This window comes from Macaca thibetana, chromosome 18 (genome assembly GCF_024542745.1).
Source record: "Macaca thibetana thibetana isolate TM-01 chromosome 18, ASM2454274v1, whole genome shotgun sequence".
NCBI lineage: Eukaryota > Metazoa > Chordata > Mammalia > Primates > Cercopithecidae > Macaca > Macaca thibetana.
This window is the reverse complement of record NC_065595.1, coordinates 28208747-28225949: the sequence shown is the minus strand read 5'-3', so window position 1 is coordinate 28225949 and position 17203 is coordinate 28208747. Positions and strand designations below refer to the sequence as shown.

At 40.7% G+C, this 17203-nt stretch overlaps 1 protein-coding gene across 1 annotated transcript in view; it reads left to right on the top strand.

The window, feature by feature from the left end:
- The first annotated feature begins 13246 nt into the window (after positions 1-13246).
- DCC (DCC netrin 1 receptor) overlaps positions 13247-17203 on the top strand; it is a 1219717-nt gene continuing 1215760 nt past the window's right edge. The window contains exon 1 of the mRNA XM_050767870.1: positions 13247-14071. Coding sequence (XP_050623827.1) covers positions 13981-14071 — 91 coding nt within the window. The 5' untranslated portion in view covers positions 13247-13980. The remainder of the gene's footprint in view (positions 14072-17203) is intronic.

Sequence of the window (17203 nt, the reverse complement as noted above, 5' to 3'; positions counted from 1 at the left end):
CATAAAGCACAGATAATTGATTTGAACTTAGGTTTAGCTGATCTTAAAGCCCCTGCCCTTTCTGCTATGTCAGAATTTTGTGTGTGTGTGTGTGTGTGTGTGTGAATGTGTGCATGATATTAATTGGAAAAGTAGCATCATACAGTATATAATACTTGAATTGTTTTTCACTTTTTCATTTAAGATGTTATGAAGTCATGTCAACACATCCTTTTTCCATAGCATCATTTTTATGGCGTACACCTTAGTCCATTGTATAGATGTTCAATCTTCAGATAACCTACCTCCTTTTGTTATTTTTAAATTATCATTAAAAACCTAAATAAATATTTGCATTGGGAATTATTCCATCCTCTTCAGGGAAAAGGCCAAACGTCCCAAGGAAAATATTTTAAAATGTATTTCCTGTTGATGAGAAGGTGATCTTTCATACATAAAAAAACAATGTAAACTCAATGACAGCATTGGCCTTTTTACTTTAAAGTACTTAAAACAATTTCTAAAAGAATATATTTTCACACTTTGCGAAGTAAGCATGAAACTACACAAAATCACTGATTAATTAGATTTGGAGATGCAGTCAATATGTTCATGAGGAAAGGCAATATTTTGTGTAGAAACTAAAGTGCCTATATTTTAATATGTTAGTTTAAAAAATCAGTTGGCAAATGCTCTTGTTTCACCCTCTGGAACATTAGATCTTAATGATTTTATTGGTTTGGTGATGATGATATTGTAAAGGTTTGAGTTCTCCTCTCTTTTACAGAAGCCTTGGAGTATCATTTCTTTCTGGTTGTCTTAGCTATTCCTTTTCCTATCCAATACAGTGCAGTCTTCTTGTCTAGGCTTTTCCAGTTTCCCTCGCCTCCTTTACTATCACACCTCAAAAAAATAGACTTGTCTCTCTTTTTTTTTTTTTTTCGTAAGTGTCTCAGTGCTATGGACTTGAGAGAACCCATGTTATATAAGAAAAAACATCACAAGTTTTCTTATGAATCAAAGCCAGCAGTTGGGCCTTCTTCAATGTTTCACATGGTAGAACTAGAAACAGGAAATTATTCAATTAAACCTCCATAGTTCACCACTGTAGCAACAAATAGGCTATTTCAGAAGCAGTTTTCCCAGCCTCAGAAGGAGAATTCCCCCAGTGCTGGGGAGTAGAGTGGTGCCAAAGTACCAATTTTCAAGAGTATTCAACTGCAAAAATGACACTTTTCTACTTGCAAAAGAACTTGCTTTGGCTGTTTTCTGAGACAGAAGGAAATCTCCTTTCCCATTTTGGAAATCAATAAGGCTTTTTTCCCCACTGCTATGGGTTATTATAAAAGAAACTGCCCATGTTTCTGGAGATAACTTTTAGAAGATGATTATTGAAACACCGCCAACTCTGCTCTCCTGTGGGTCACAATCTGGAGGTTGGGGACTGCTGGTTGGAAGGATGTGAAGAATATCTATTCAGGTTCCTAATGCTCATATCTCCCAGACATTTCAACAAGTTTGCAATAGAGTATTTTGAGCGAACGCCATCTAGAGCCCAGGATAAAGTTCCCTTACCATTTCTCATTACAAGTCATTACCAGGACATTTTCAGGGCACTCTTGTTGAGTTGTTCATCTGGAATTTTTATAATAGCTTATGGTACAATTAAAGATACAGCCATATCCAAGGAAGATATTGCTAGCTACAGAGAAGTGATGGTGTCTCTCTGAGGAGCTGGTTCTCACGACAACCTCCCTTCCCTATATAAACTGGGGCAGCCCTTCATGCTAAAAACGCTCAATAAATTTGGAATTGATGGAACGTACCTCAAAATAATAAGAGCTATTTATGACAAACCCACAGCCAATATCATACTGAATGGGCAAAAACTGGAAAAATTCCCTTTGAAAACTGGCACAAGACAGGGATGCCCTCTCTCACCACTCCTATTCAACATAGTGTTGGAAGTTCTGGCTAGGGCAATTAGGCAAGAGAAAGAAATCAAGGGTATTCAGTTAGGAAAAGAAGAAGTCAAATTGTCCCTGTTTGCAGATGACATGATTGTATATTTAGAAAACCCCATTGTCTCAGCCCAAAATCTCCTTAAGCTGATAAGCAATTTCAGCAAAGTCTCAGGATACAAAATTAATGTGCAAAAATCACAAGCATTCTTATACACCAGTAACAGACAAACAGAGAGCCAAATCAGGAATGAACTTCCATTCACAATTGCTTCAAAGAGAATAAAATACCTAGGAATCCAACTTACAAGGGATGTAAAGGACCTCTTCAAGGAGAATACAAACCACTGCTCAGTGAAATAAAAGAGGACACAAACAAATGGAAGAACATACCATGCTCATGGATAGGAAGAATCAATATCGTGAAAATGGCCATACTGCCCAAGGTAATTTATAGATTCAATGCCATCCCCATCAAGCTACCAATGAGTTTCTTCACAGAATTGGAAAAAACTGCTTTAAAGTTCATATGGAACCAAAAAAGAGCCCGCATCTCCAAGACAATCCTAAGTCAAAAGAACAAAGCTGGAGGCATCACGCTACCTGCCTTCAAACTATACTACAAGGCTACAGTAACCAAAACAGCATGGTACTGGTACCGAAACAGAGATATAGACCAATGGAACAGAACAGAGTCCTCAGAAATAATACCACACATCTACAGCCATCTGATCTTTGACAAACCTGAGAGAAACAAGAAATGGGGAAAGGATTCCCTATTTAATAAATGGTGCTGGGAAAATTGGCTAGCCATAAGTAGAAAGCTGAAACTGGATCCTTTCCTTACTCCTTATACGAAAATTAATTCAAGATGGATTAGAGACTTAAATGTTAGACCTAATACCATAAAAATCCTAGAGGAAAACCTAGGTAGTACCATTCAGGACATAGGCATGGGCAAAGATTTCATGTCTAAAACACCAAAAGCAACGGCAGCAAAAGCCAAAATTGACACATGGGATCTCATTAAACTAAAGAGCTTCTGCACAGCAAAAGACACTACCATCAGAGTGAACAGGCAACCTACAGAATGGGAGAAAATTTTTGCAATCTACTCATCTGACAAAGGGCTAATATCCAGAACCTACAAAGAACTCAAACAAATTTACAAAAAAAAAAACAAACAACCCCATCAAAAAGTGGGCAAAGGATATGAACAGACATTTCTCAAAAGAAGACGTTCATACAGCCAACAGACACATGAAAAAATGCTCATCATCACTGGCCATCAGAGAAATGCAAATCAAAACCACAATGAGATACCATCTCACACCAGTTAGAATGGCAATCATTAAAAAGTCAGGAAACAACAGGTGCTGGAGAGGATGTGGAGAAATAGGAACACTTTTACACTGTTGGTGGGATTGTAAACTAGTTCAACCATTATGGAAAACAGTATGGCGATTCCTCAAGGATCTAGAACTAGATGTACCATATGACCCAGCCATCCCATTACTGGGTATATACCCAAAGGATTATAAATCATGCTGCTATAAAGACACATGCACACGTATGTTTATTGCAGCACTATTCACAATAGCAAAGACTTGGAATCAACCCAAATGTCCATCAGTGACAGATTGGATTAAGAAAATGTGGCACATATACACCATGGAATACTATGCAGCCATAAAAAAGGATGAGTTTGAGTCCTTTGTAGGGACTTGGATGCAGCTGGAATCCATCATTCTTAGCAAACTATCACAAGAACAGAAAATCAAACACCGCATGTTCTCACTCATAGGTGGGAACTGAACAATGAGATCACTCGGACTCAGGAAGGGGAACATCACTCACTGGGGTCTATCATGGGGAGGGGGGGGGGGGGGAAGGGATTGCATTGGGAGTTATACCTGATGTAAATGACGAGTTGATGGGTGCAGCACAGCAACATGGCACAAGTATACATATGTAACAAACCTGCACGTTATGCACATGTACCCTACAACTTAAAGTATAATAAAAATAAATAAATTAAAAAAAAAAAAAAAAAAAAAAAAAAAAAAAAAAAAAAAAAACATACAGAACTGCATAAATAGTTTTGGACCTGCTTGTTCATCAATGTTTGACGAATAAATATCTGTATATGGGGCAGAAAAAAAAAAAATAAAAAATAAAAAATAAAAATAAACTGGGGCAGCCTGACCAGCAGTGACAGGATTATAGTCATCTGTGGAGTAGTGCTTACTCAAGTATGAGCTCTTCTATTTTTTAAGTGTGTGATATTGGGCTGGCAATTTTAACTCTCTTAGTTTCAGGGTTCTCATCTGTGAATACAAATGAAAATACTTTACAAGGTTATTATGAGAATTAGAGATAACATATTTCAAGTGCCTGGCATACAGCCTGATACATAATAGGCATATAAATGGTGGTAGCATGCTTCTCTTCTATTCTGCGTGAAATTCAGTCTATCCCCAGAGTGGTCACTAGGCATACATTGTCACCTCTTCTTTCTCCACTAACATGACCATAAAAAGCCATTTTCTTAGTTTCTCTACTCAGGCCTACTTCCTCACAGAGTTGAGCTTTAACCACCTGCAATTATTTCCAAACCATTAAATATACATACAGATACACACACACACACACACACACACACACACACAATATATATATGTACACAGATACAAGTATATTGAATGGTTTGGAAAGAGTTGCAAGTGGTTAAAGCAACTCTCTCTCTCTCTCTCTATATATATATATACACACATATATGTGCATGTGTATATGTCTCTATATGTATACATATATGTGTATATATGTCTCTCTATATAGAGAGATAGGTTTCTCTCTATATATAGAGAGATAGAGATAGGTTTCTCTCTATATATAGAGAGAGGTTTCTGTATATATAGAGAGAGAGGTTTGCATATTTAATGGTTTGGAAAGAGTTGCAAGTGGTTAAAGCAGCTATCTATATATTATATATAAAATCTATTATGATATAATAGACAGTGTCAGTGTACAATTAGTAACATATAATATTAATACATTACATAATTAAATATATATTACATTGAACATGTACATTATATATTATATTTAATGTAATATGTTACATTAAACTAAATAAATATATATAAGATACATTAATATATATTTGCTAGGACTCATACTAATTTTAATTCTAAACTCAACCAGGAGGCACCCACATTTACAGGGCAATAAAGAAAGAAGAGGTAATTTAAAAAGCAAAGGGGGCACATACAATTTTGAAATGAAGGCTCTCTCTGAGCAGGGAACCTCAGGGTATACTGTCGGGTACAAAACAGAGAAGTATTTACCACCCTACCTTGGGTTCACCATCACCTCAAATGTGGCATAACATGGCATTGGGTTTTTTTAGTGGATGCAACACGTAAGTTTCTTCTATCAGATTTAAAGACAATCAAAATGTTCATGATTTTTCACACTCATTTAAAGTCAAACCTATTCTTTCCTAGTCCTTACTTGCTGAGTTGGGATTTTTTGTTTAGAGTGGTAGGTGTTTGGAGGAGTTACCTAGTGTAGTCCTTTCCAAGTATTTTCATTCATTTAGAGATTTTAGATTAATTTCATTGTTCTATACTGATGAAATCTTTTTGAATTTTAATGGTGCTGACAAATATAATAGTTATTCCTTCTAGTTTTCTATCACTAACTGATTTATTCTGCATGTTAATATCTCCATGCCAGGTATCAATTTAAAAATATTTGCTGTGGGGTTGAGGGGAAGCAGAGCACTATGATACATCACAGGAGAATAATCTTTTAACTGGGCATTAATTGACATTGACCAATTAATACACACTCTGGTAGTAGGGATTCACCATGCTTCATTATAGTTTGGATCATATTTAACTTAGGTATTTACAACAATACCATGAATATATTACAAAACACTTGTAAAAATCCAGATATGATTTTTTGTGTTAATTTTCAGTTATTTCAACCTGCAATAATTTATTCTAAGTGAACCCATGCTGGCTCCCAGTGGCCTTACATCCTTTCCTAAGTGTTTATAAATCATGTCTTAAATAATTAATTTTTATCTCCAGTCTGAGAGTGATTTCAAGCTCACTTGACTGTAGTTAGAAATAACTATGGTCTTCTCCTTAGGAAAAAAAATCAAGGAAACTTGTCTATTTTTGAAAGGCACAAATGCCTCTCCTATTCCTTAAAGATTAACAAAAGTGATTCAGTCGTCTCTTTGGAAATACATATTTGAAGCAAGAAAGGTTGGGTATTTTTGGAATAAGCACTCTAGGACCCTTTTCTTGTTGGAGATTTTCCCCCTACCATGCCCTACACAAATTACCCTCTTCTGCATAGCTGATTTAATCTCAGACTCCAGAATGTTACATACCCACTATCACCTCAAACTCTGTGCTAGATTAATAGGCCCACTGAGTCTTATTATATTATCTCCAAGAGGTCATCCCTGAACACCTCATTCCCTACTGTCTCTAAACTATTGCAGTATTTTGTTGTTGTTGCTGGGAGAGGCTATTACATAAATAGAGATTTAAATCCTAGGTCAAAAAATATACCTGTTGTCTTTGTTCAGATTGGAGGCTGCTTGAAAGGATGAACTCTTTCTTTTTCTTCCTTGCAACCATCACGTTCTCTTACATTGATAGTGGGCATTAAGAAAAACTTGCTGAGGAATGATAGTAATGAAGCCTTTCCTTCATAGTCATATGGCCACACACCCAGAACTGGACGTCCATTGACCAAAAATCAGTTGCAAAACTGGAATTGGACAAAAAAATCATAAATTTTAAAGTGGGAAAATGCACTTATTAAATAGAATCCTTGTTTTTAATTAGTTTAATTAGAATGCTTCATGTCGTAAAATGTGTATATTCTGCTTAACCTGGATTAAATAATAAAAGAATTAATTGACCCCTATAACTGAGAAATCCAAAGGCAGGGCTGGCTTTAGGTTAGATAGGTTATTCCAATGACCCAAACAATGTAACCAAAATCTCAGTTTCCTTCTGTTTCTTCACTTTGATTCTACAGTTTCAACTTCATTTTCAGGTTCTGCATTAGCTTTTTTGTTGCTGCTATAACAGATTACTACCAAATTTGCGGTTTAAAACAAACACAAATTTATTATCTTACAGTTCTGGAGATCAAAAGTCAGGAAATAGGTCTTTTACTTGTAAAATCGAAGTATTCACAGGGCTGTGCTCCTTCTAGAGGGTCCAGGGAAGAGCCTGTTCCTCCAGTTTCTAGAAGTTGCTTGCATTCTGTGGCTTGTGGTCCCTGTTAAGCAATGGTATCACTCTGGCTTCTGCTCTCATTGTCATACATCCCTTTCTTCCTCTGCCTCTCTCTTTCATCTTTTAAGGATTGCTTATGATTGTAATTGGTCTTCCCAGATAATCCAAGATAATCTCCCCATTGCAAAATCCATCTTTATCACATCACAAAGTCCTTTTTGCAATGTCAGGTAACAGTCTGGCCTAGTATTTGGATGTGGGCATCTTTGGAGGGCTATTGTCTTCCTTTCCACAGTCTTCCCTCTAGCCCTGAAAGATTTGCATTGATTCCCCATGAAAACTATTTTCATCCCTTCCCAGCTTCTCCAGAAGTTTCAATCCATTACAGCATCAACTCAGCCAAAAAATCTCACATTGGCAGCTCTAAGGGCCCAAATCACATTATCTAAATCATGTATGGGTAAGACTCTGGATATGATCCATACTGGGGAAAAATTCCTCTTTTCTGTGGACCTGTGAAGCTAGAAAGCAAGTTATATGATCTCAAAATACAATGGTGTAACAGCATACAAAGCCAGCTACAAACCTTCCTCTCAAAAGGAAGAAAGTCAGAAGAAAATAAAAGGAATCCTTGGTCCCAAGAAGTTTTGAAATCCAACTGGGCAAAAAATCATTAGTTTTCAAGTCTTGGGAACAATTTTCTGTAGTTTATGTCTTCATCCTCTTGGCTCAAAGCTCTGCCCTCTGGGTTCATATTTCTGACCTTGTAATTATTTTTCTTTTATTCTTTTTCATAAGGGTAGTACATACTTGCAGCTGAGTACTCTTAGCCTCTTTCTTGCCTGTAGAATTTTCAAAATCTAGTGGCCTTCTTTCATTTTGTCCTCTTTGTCCCTTTGAGTCCAATCTGGCAGTGTTTCTGCTGATATAACAATCTCAGGAACCTTGCTGTTCTCCCATGTATGTCTCTCCCAATCTAGCAGTGTTTCTGCTGATATAACAATCTCAAGAACCTTGCTGGTCTTCCACATATGTCTTGGGTATTTACTCTATTAGACAGGAGACTCTTCCATAGGCCTTTCCTGGACAACTTCTTCTTTACTCCTGGTTTCTGTTAAGACAGCTGAGAGGACCCATGAGCCACATGCCTAATTTCCTCAAAAAACCCACTGAATGACTGAATATTCTGATCTTTTGATCTTTGTGAGGCATGAACAACACACTCTTTACTTTCTCTACAGAGTACGCATTCCTAACCACAAATTTCGTAATTTTAGTGTGATTTATAATCTAAATAGGCTGATAATTTCCCAAATCAAGTACTGGGTTTTTTGCTTTTTTGTTTTTTTTGTTTGTTTGTTTATAAGGAGTTTTTCCCTCAGTCTAACTCCTCATCATATTTTACTATAAGCAGCAAGGAGAAATCTGGTCACATCTTCAACACTTTGTTTGGAAATCTCAGCAAATATCCCAGTTTATCATTTGCAAGTTCTGCACTCCACATAGTAGTAAGAAATAATTGTGCTAATATTTTCGCCACTGTATAACAAGGACCCCATTTTGCATTTTTTTTCTGAGACCTCATCATCAATGCCTTTAGTGTCCATGTTTTACCAACAGTCTATTCAAGGCAATCTAGGTTTTTTTTCTGTTTCCCAATTCCAATGTCACCTGGACATTTTTAAATAGTGTTACAGCAGCATCTCACTCTAGGGTACCAAAATCAGTACTAGCTTTCTATTACTCTTGTAATCTACTGCCACAAATTTAATGACAGAAAACAACACAAACAACACAAATTTATTATTTTACAGTGAAATATTTAAGTAAAGGTTTTGCAAAGTCAAAATCAATGTATCAATAGGACTGTGTTCCTTACGCAGGCTCCAGTGAACATCTTGTTTTTTCCCTTCTCCAGCTTTCAGAGGCTGCCTGCATTCCTCGGCTCATGAACCTTTCCAGTAATGGCATCACTCTGCCCTGACCTCTGCTTTTGCCCTCACATTCATTCCTCCGACTCTGGCTTCCTGTCTCTCTCTTCCATTTTCTAAGGCTCCTGTGATTTCACTGGGCACATTGGGTCATCAAAGATAATCTCCTCATCTCGTGATCTTAGCTTTATAACATCTGAAAATCCCTTTTTTCACATAAAGTCACACTTTCACAGGTTTTGGGGATTTGGATGTAGGTATTTTGGGGAGGGGGTGGGGAGTATTTTTCTGCCTACCACAGGTTCTTCATGGGGATCTGATGGAAGCTCCACGATTTCTTTTAAATTAGTCCCTTCATTGAAACTCATACTCTTCCACAGTCTGATTGGCTGATGGGCTCAGTTCTGAAGTTTTCATCATGATCAGAAAGACAGGCTACTCTGCGTGACTAAAGTGACTCAGGATCCATTACCTCAATTTTGTAGTTGAGAAATGTGGAGCAGTGGTACTCTCAGAGCAAACTGTAAGACCTGTTATTACAATAAGTTAGAAGAGATTAGGAACAAGACAAGCAAGCAAATAAAAAACAAAAACAAGAAGCCCACAAATATCACCTAAAATATGCCACTTCACCCCATGATTGTAAATTAGCCCATGTCAAATGACCACATAATATTTATATTTGTATATTCCATATAGATAGCACATAGCCCAAAAGTCTATACAATAATTGGCTTTCTTAAATGACTAAATGGTGAACTATTATATTGTCACATTCACGTGACTTGATCTGCAATGTAATAAAATTCATAGCTTTATAATACCTTTTGACTAGATGCTATTGTTTTTGCAAATATATTTCTCAAATATGTTTTAGAAAGTATTGAAAGTCAGATCATGATATTGGGAGAACAAAGAGTAGATTCAGATAATTAATTTTCAGAATAAAAACAAGACAATAATGTAGTTCCAAAATGGAGGTTCTGAAAGGAATTGTACACTTTTAATTTGTCTTATTTCCTTGGTCTAATCTCAGAAAATCAATGCTCCTGATACACCCCCACCCCTAATACACACATAACTAAGGGTATATGTGATTTGAAAAAAATGAAAGTATAGATTAATGGACCTTCTGAACTCAAAAGTGTGTCTGGACATCTGTATATTCTATCATCAGATTAAATCTCAGAAGGGGTGTTTCAACATAAAACTTCTTAAATCCTACGTGAAGAGTATCACCTACGCTAAACTATTTTCTGTGGCCCCCATTTCTCTCCTGTTTTTGCTTGATCTTTTGATATCCCCCCCCCCCACACCGTAAGAGGCTATGTGGGTCTGATACCTCTGATACCTCTGAGAGTAGAGATGAGGAGACACAGTGTCTCTCAAGTATAAATCACTGAACTGCAAGTCAGAAAATATCAAAGCTGTTTCCAAGAGAATACTCTAAAATGAAGCTGAGTTATCTAAGATGAAAGAAAGAGTATTGGGGAAGAGAGTACAAGCAACTTTCAGAGGCTAGCTGTGGAACCAAGTGAGTATTTAAGAGGAAGAGAAGTCAATGGTCTTTTGTAGAAGCTCATTGGTCAGTGGACTGATGGCTTGTACTACTTGGTATAGGGGTCAAGGGCCATAGTGAAGAGTAACTTGATCCCTAGAACTGCTATGTGAGGCTGAACAAGGTACCGTTAAGGAGATCTAAGTGGTATTTTATTTTCTGTTTCTGTATTAGTTTTCTGAGGATAATGCCTTCCATCTTCATCTGTATCCCTGCAAAGGACATGATTTCATTCCTTTTTATGGCTGCATAGTATTCTGTGGTGTTCCACATTTTATTCATAGTATTCCACATTTTCTTTGTCTAGTCTATTATTGATGGGCATTTAGGATGATTCCACATCTTTGCTATTATGAATAGTGCTGCAAAGAACATATGTGTGCATGTATCTTTATAATAGAATTATTTACATTCCCTTGGATATATGCCCAGTAATGGGATTGCTGGGTCAAATGGTATTTCTGCCTCCAAGTCTTTGAGGAATCACCACACTCTCTTCCACAATGTTCTCACTTATAAGTGGGAACTGAATGATGAGAATACACGGACACATGGCAAGGGAACAACACACATTGGGGCCTGTCAGAGGGAGGGGTGAGGAGAGGGAAAACATCAAGAAGAATAGCTAATGGATGCTGAGCTTCATACCTAGGTGATGGGATGATCTGTGCAGCAAACTACCATGGCACAAATTTACCCACGTAAAAAGCCTGCATATCCTGCACATGTACCCATGAACTTAAATTTGAAGAAAAATCCAGATCTGAGCAGCATGGACCATTCTTGGGTTCCTGCCTTCCCTCCCACTTGTTGAGGACATCCTATTACTGATGTGGGAAATACAGGACTTCATTAGTCTTAAGAAGAAGTTGCAACTCTTCCCTCATGCCTACTATCTTATGCAATGGTTCTTTACATCATTTTGGCAGGGAGGCAGGCTTGAACTCACCTTATACATCTACTGAAAGCTAAAGACTCCCTTCCCAGTAATAAAGAGCATGTTCACACAAGCCAATCATTTTTTTTCATAAAATTTCAGGATATTCACAAACTTCCTGAATTTTGTTGGCAGAGACTTCCCTGGAAGATTAATGGACTGGGTTAAGAACCCTTGCTGTAGAACCCAGTCCTGAACCACCAGAGGCTTCACCTCAGCTAATGGAAGTTTTGAGTGTTTCAAGAAATTTGGGGGTAACCAAAGAGTTTTATCCCACTCTAAAGAACCCATCCATGTAAGCTACTTTGAAGGTTTTGCTTTAGTGATCACAGGCACTTCATATTTTAACTTTTCTGAGACAGGAAGGAATGGGCATGACTAGGGATCTAAAACACTGTTGTCTAGTTCCAGCATCATAGGAGTTTCCCTGATGATGATTTTATCCTGTATTTTTCATGCTTTCCCCCATGCCTGTCTTCTTAAATAGATACTCACATTCTCTCTGCTCACAGCCTGGGGAGCATGGGAGGGTAACAAGAATAGGTGGGGAACAATCTAGTGAGGAATGGTCTGAACCCGCCGCTGAACATCTCCTTAAACGACAGTACTTTTACTAGAATGACATTTCTATTCATTATCCTTCCCGGCCAAATTCATTGGTTTGTAAGTTCACTTATTCAGCAAAAACGTATCAACATGTGCAGAATTTCAAGTTCTATGCTAGCGCCTGTGAGGAGTGCAAAGATGGGTGGCATACAACCTCTCTCCTCTCAAAGGAGCTTGAGGTCCTGCAGCAGAGACAAGTTACACAAAGGAACTCAGCTTAAACAGTTTCCTGAAAGGGCTTTACTGTTCAACCTTCCTAAGTTTCCTGCTGTGTGTGTGTGTGTGTGTGTGTGTGTGTGTGTGGTTGCTTCACTTTATGTGCCAGGGACTGAAGAAATGTCTTTCTTGTTCTCCCAGAGCACCCCCTCCATGACGTGAACCATCATATTTGTCACCATACTTTATAATTATCCATTTAGCTTCTCTCCCAACGGATCACAAACCCCTTGAGGATAGAGACTGAGTTTCACTAGATGTCCCAACTATTTCGTGGGAGCCAACAGAACACCTAGAACATGAAAAGTGCTTTTAAATATGTTAAAGAAAACAAGAGAGAAGAGAGAACACAGACGACATGAAACGTCCTACAAAAGAAGGCCCCTAGCTATTATGTCAGGAAATAACTTCTGGCCTTTGTCCGCTGTGTGTTTCAGGATCTCGATTTTCCACCCGTCTTAGAAGGGAGTTGGGTCAGGTGATCCTTTCCAAATGAAAAATTATATTTTAAATCATGCCAAGGGCAGAGAAGGAACTAAACATCCTGGCCATCTGCTCCGCCTTAAACACCCGCCTAGGTTTTACAGTCAAATACAAATAATTTCCTGAAGGCTGAGTGTCAAACACAGTCGCTGCAAAACCTCCAGACGCTCAGGATGTTCGCAGGCTCCATTGACAAAAGTGACTTCCCACGCTTTGCCCACAGAGGGCATCCCTGCGCATTGATACGTAGACCAGGCAAATGCAGCTGCTGGAAGCCTCCTCGGTCCGCTCTTTTTTCCCTAAGCCATAGTCTCTGTGCCCCCACCCCCTTCCCGTGGAATCTTTGCCTGATCCAGTTCCTTTCCCTCCGGTCTCCACATTTTCCCTTCCAGCCCTCCACTTCTCCGGATCAATGTGTAGTACGGTTCCAACTCCCAGCTCGCACACCACTGGCGGACACCCCAGTAACAAGTGAGAGCGCTCCACCCCGCAGTCCCCCCACCCCGCCTCTCCTCCCTCGGTCCCCTCGGCTCTTGGAAGAAAAACCAGCAGCATCTCCAGCTCTCGCGCGGAATTGTCTCTTCAACTTTACCCAACAGACGACATGGAACCAGCCTCAACCTTTTAATGCACAGCCCGGCCACAGGATTGCCTTCCATCTCCTCTTGGTCCCTCCTGGATGTGGTTTATTGATGACTTGCGAGACCCTCAGAGAGCTGTCTTCCCTCCTCTGGCTCCCTCCGTTTCCTTGAGTTAGTTTCCCAAGGTTTTACCGGGGCTCGGGATCTCTTGGACCGAATGGAACTTTTTGCTGCCTGCTTTTGCTGCTGATTCTGTCAGTGGACAAGGAAAAAGGCTTCGAAGGCAGCAGAGGCACAGGGGAGGTGGAGAAAGAGGTGGAGGAAGAGGACGAGGAGGAGGAGGAGGAAGCCGAAGGGGCTCGGCGCGTGTGTGTGCATGTGTGCATGCGTGTGTGAGTGCATGTGTGTGAGTGCTGTCGCTGCCCACGACCCCTGGCCCCGAAGGTGTTGGCTGAAATATGGAGAATAGTCTTGGATGTGTTTGGGTACCCAAGCTGGCTTTTGTATTCTTCGGAGCTTCCTTGCTCAGCGCGCATCTTCAAGTAACCGGTAAGTGGTTCTTTCCTTTCTTCTCGTCGCACCCCCTTCCGTACCCCACTTCCCTTCTCATCTCATTTGGCGAGTAGTAGAATTGGGGTGGGGGATAGCAAGAGATTTGGCGCTTGCGCTGCCCCCCCCCCCCCAATTTCCTCACCGATGATAAAAGATAGAAGTGTTATTTTCTTCCCTGGGGGCGGATGATGGTGGGGCTGGGTGCTAGGGGCACCCCTTCGCTGTTTTAAAATCCGATGCTTCACGCATTTTTGCTTCTGCAAATACTTGCGTTGGTTTGGAGAGCCGGCGGGCTGGGGCAGGTGGTGGGGATATCCTTGAAAGGAACTGGGTTGTATCCTTAAAGCCTCAGAAACCTACCAAGTGGGGAGGATTGGGGCAACAGGGGCAGGCGAGAAGGACGTGCAGGGGCTTTGAGGAAGTCTGCGCAGAATGTAGATGGTGGGGCTGAGTCGTTGGTGTGTAAATACATCTCCTTTTGGTTTGGATTTTTGGACTTGGTGATTGAGAATCGGGAAAGGGACAGCTAATTTGTTGTGGTACTTCCAAGGAGGGGATCCCGGTACTGAAGGAGGCACAGAGTTGCCAAGGAGGAGGGCGTGTTGAATTTTGTTTTATTTTTTAACGGTGAATGTAGTTTGCAAGCTGAGTCTCCATATAGCTCCAGGACACCTCTAAACTCCAAATGATTGATATTCCAGAGAACCGGCCCCCTGGCCCTGGCACTTGCCAAGCTCAGTTTCTAATTAAAAATGGCAAAACTGTTTGGGGATTGGATTGGGCTAGAGCAGGAGAAAGAGGGACCTGAAGGCTGATCAGGGCTGCTGTAATCTCCGAATACGGAGCTGGCGGCTTCGACGGCCAAAAGAATAGAAAAGAGCCAAATGACTTCTGATAAGATCCACTTGTTTTGCGGGACCTCACCACAAGTGTCGATGGGCACTGGGGTACAGGGAGCGGGCCTGGCAAAGGAGAGGAGAGCGGCTGGCTGAGCATTCAGATCCCTTCGGAAACGACCTTTTTCCAAATCCAAAGGAAAAAGAGGCTCAGGCAGAGACCGGGCGTTGAGTAGGAGCTCCCCAGTTCGTGCCTGGGAAATTAATAGGGAATGGCACAGAAATCGCGGCCAAGCCCCTAAGCTCCCCGGAGCCCGCAGCTCCGGCTTTCTAGTCTCTGCTAAGTGCTGCATGGCCAAGGGTTGCGAACGCGAGTGGAAAATGCGCCTCTCACGGTCGCGAAGGATTCAGTCAAGCGCCGAGGCAGCCCGAGGCTCCCCAAAGCCTGGCGCGGCCGCACGCAGGCAGGAATCTGCGCTTGCATTCGGACTCAGCTCCTCATCCTCCTTTGGCCCGAGACAGAGAGAGCAGGCAGGAGGGGTGTGTGTGTGTGTGTGTGTGTGTGTGTGTGTGTGTGTGTGTGTACGCGCGCTCGTGTGATGAGCGCGTACCCGCATCCACGCGCTTACCCGCTGATGCTCCCTCCCTCCCTCTCAGCTCTCGGGCCGGTCCCCTCCTCCCCCCGGCTCTTCTCTCCCGGAGCTTTGTCCTCAACAATTACTCTCGCGAAAGGTGGGCGTGGGGGGTGAGGGGCGGGAGTGTATCTCCGCAGTAATGAATAAATATCCGTTTTAAATTCCCTCCTCGAGACCCTAAAATGATAGAGGCTGCTGCGAGGAGGATCCTCCTTCTGCCCAGAAGATTGACTTGGGCTTTCTATGGCAGTTTGCCCACGGGAAAGGGGAAGTTCAAGGGGCATCCCTCACTGGGTAGCAAGTCTGCCTAACAGCAGGACTGCTGGCCTGAAAGGTGCTAGCTGAATGCACTGCATGAAGCAAGCTGTACAAAAATGAACAATGATGTCAATTACACGACAGTAGTTTAAAGCTATTTCTCAAGTGACTTTTGTCTGGCATAAGGTGGGGGTAGATTAATAGAGATAAATTTATGTACGTTTTATGAATGTCTAAATTAATTATTCTCTTTTCACTTGTTTATGTTTCTTGTCCAGAGAGTCAGGGCCATGTTTAATTTTAATTTCCTCCTCAACAGACAGATCTATGCTTGAAAAAGCAGATGTAAAGAAGGGATACACACACACACATACACATGGGTTATGTTGGTAGATAGGCTAATGGATCTAAATCTTTAAACTTATCTACACTTCTAAATCCGTATCTGTTATTTGCAAGTGAGTTGTGATGCAGTTTGCGCAGTTCGCAGGAAAGTGGATGGTGCACTTTTATGATATTGCCGATTCACATCACTCTGGCCTTTGCTCATTAATCTGAGTATCACTTCTTTCTCTTAGTAATAATTTCCCCCATTTAGGAACATGGCAGAAAACTTACAATAAGAAAGCATAGTTCACTCTATAAAAGGACCAGTAGGAGGTGCCCTTAATAAGGCCAAGTGTCTAGTTTACTGGCAATGAGATTCCCATTCAGCAGGGTGTTTTAAAGACTTTATTGATTGGTAACAAAGGATTATGGAGACTATCACAATAGCACTGGGCCTTTTCTCACTTTCTAGGTAAAGTCTGAAGCTACTGTAGATTTGTACGAAACTGTGATGATTTAACAAAGGACAGCCCTGAACAGTGTCAGTGGAGAGTGAGGACTTGATATTGGGGAAGGAGGATGGTGACTTTTTAGTTTACTTCTGTAAGATTTCATCTCCTTATATATTTGACATGAGCCACAGTTGCAGGAACCATATAAAGTCTCAGGGGATCTCAGGTAAGATAACAATTTTAGATGTTGGATGTTAATGAGTGAAAAATGAGGTATACATATTAATTAATTCTTCATCCATGTTTGGGTTCCATTGCATTGGAAAAAATCTGTGAGTGTTTAATGTAGTCTGGATATGCTAAAATGAGGCTGGTCGCTCTCCCTAGGCGACTTCTTCTCATTCCCCCAACCAAAGCAGATCAGATGCCCCCATGTGGGTTTGCTTTTGAGTGGCGGGAGTACGGCAGAGCCTGAGGGCTCCGGGTAGGCTGGCCGTCCACTCCTCTTTGAGTGCCGCAGTATAAATCACCAGTGACCTGTCAGTGTCCACTTCCCCACACAGCAGCAGCTGCCCTCTGAGTTATAAAGCATGTGAAACGGCCACCATATATGTTATATGT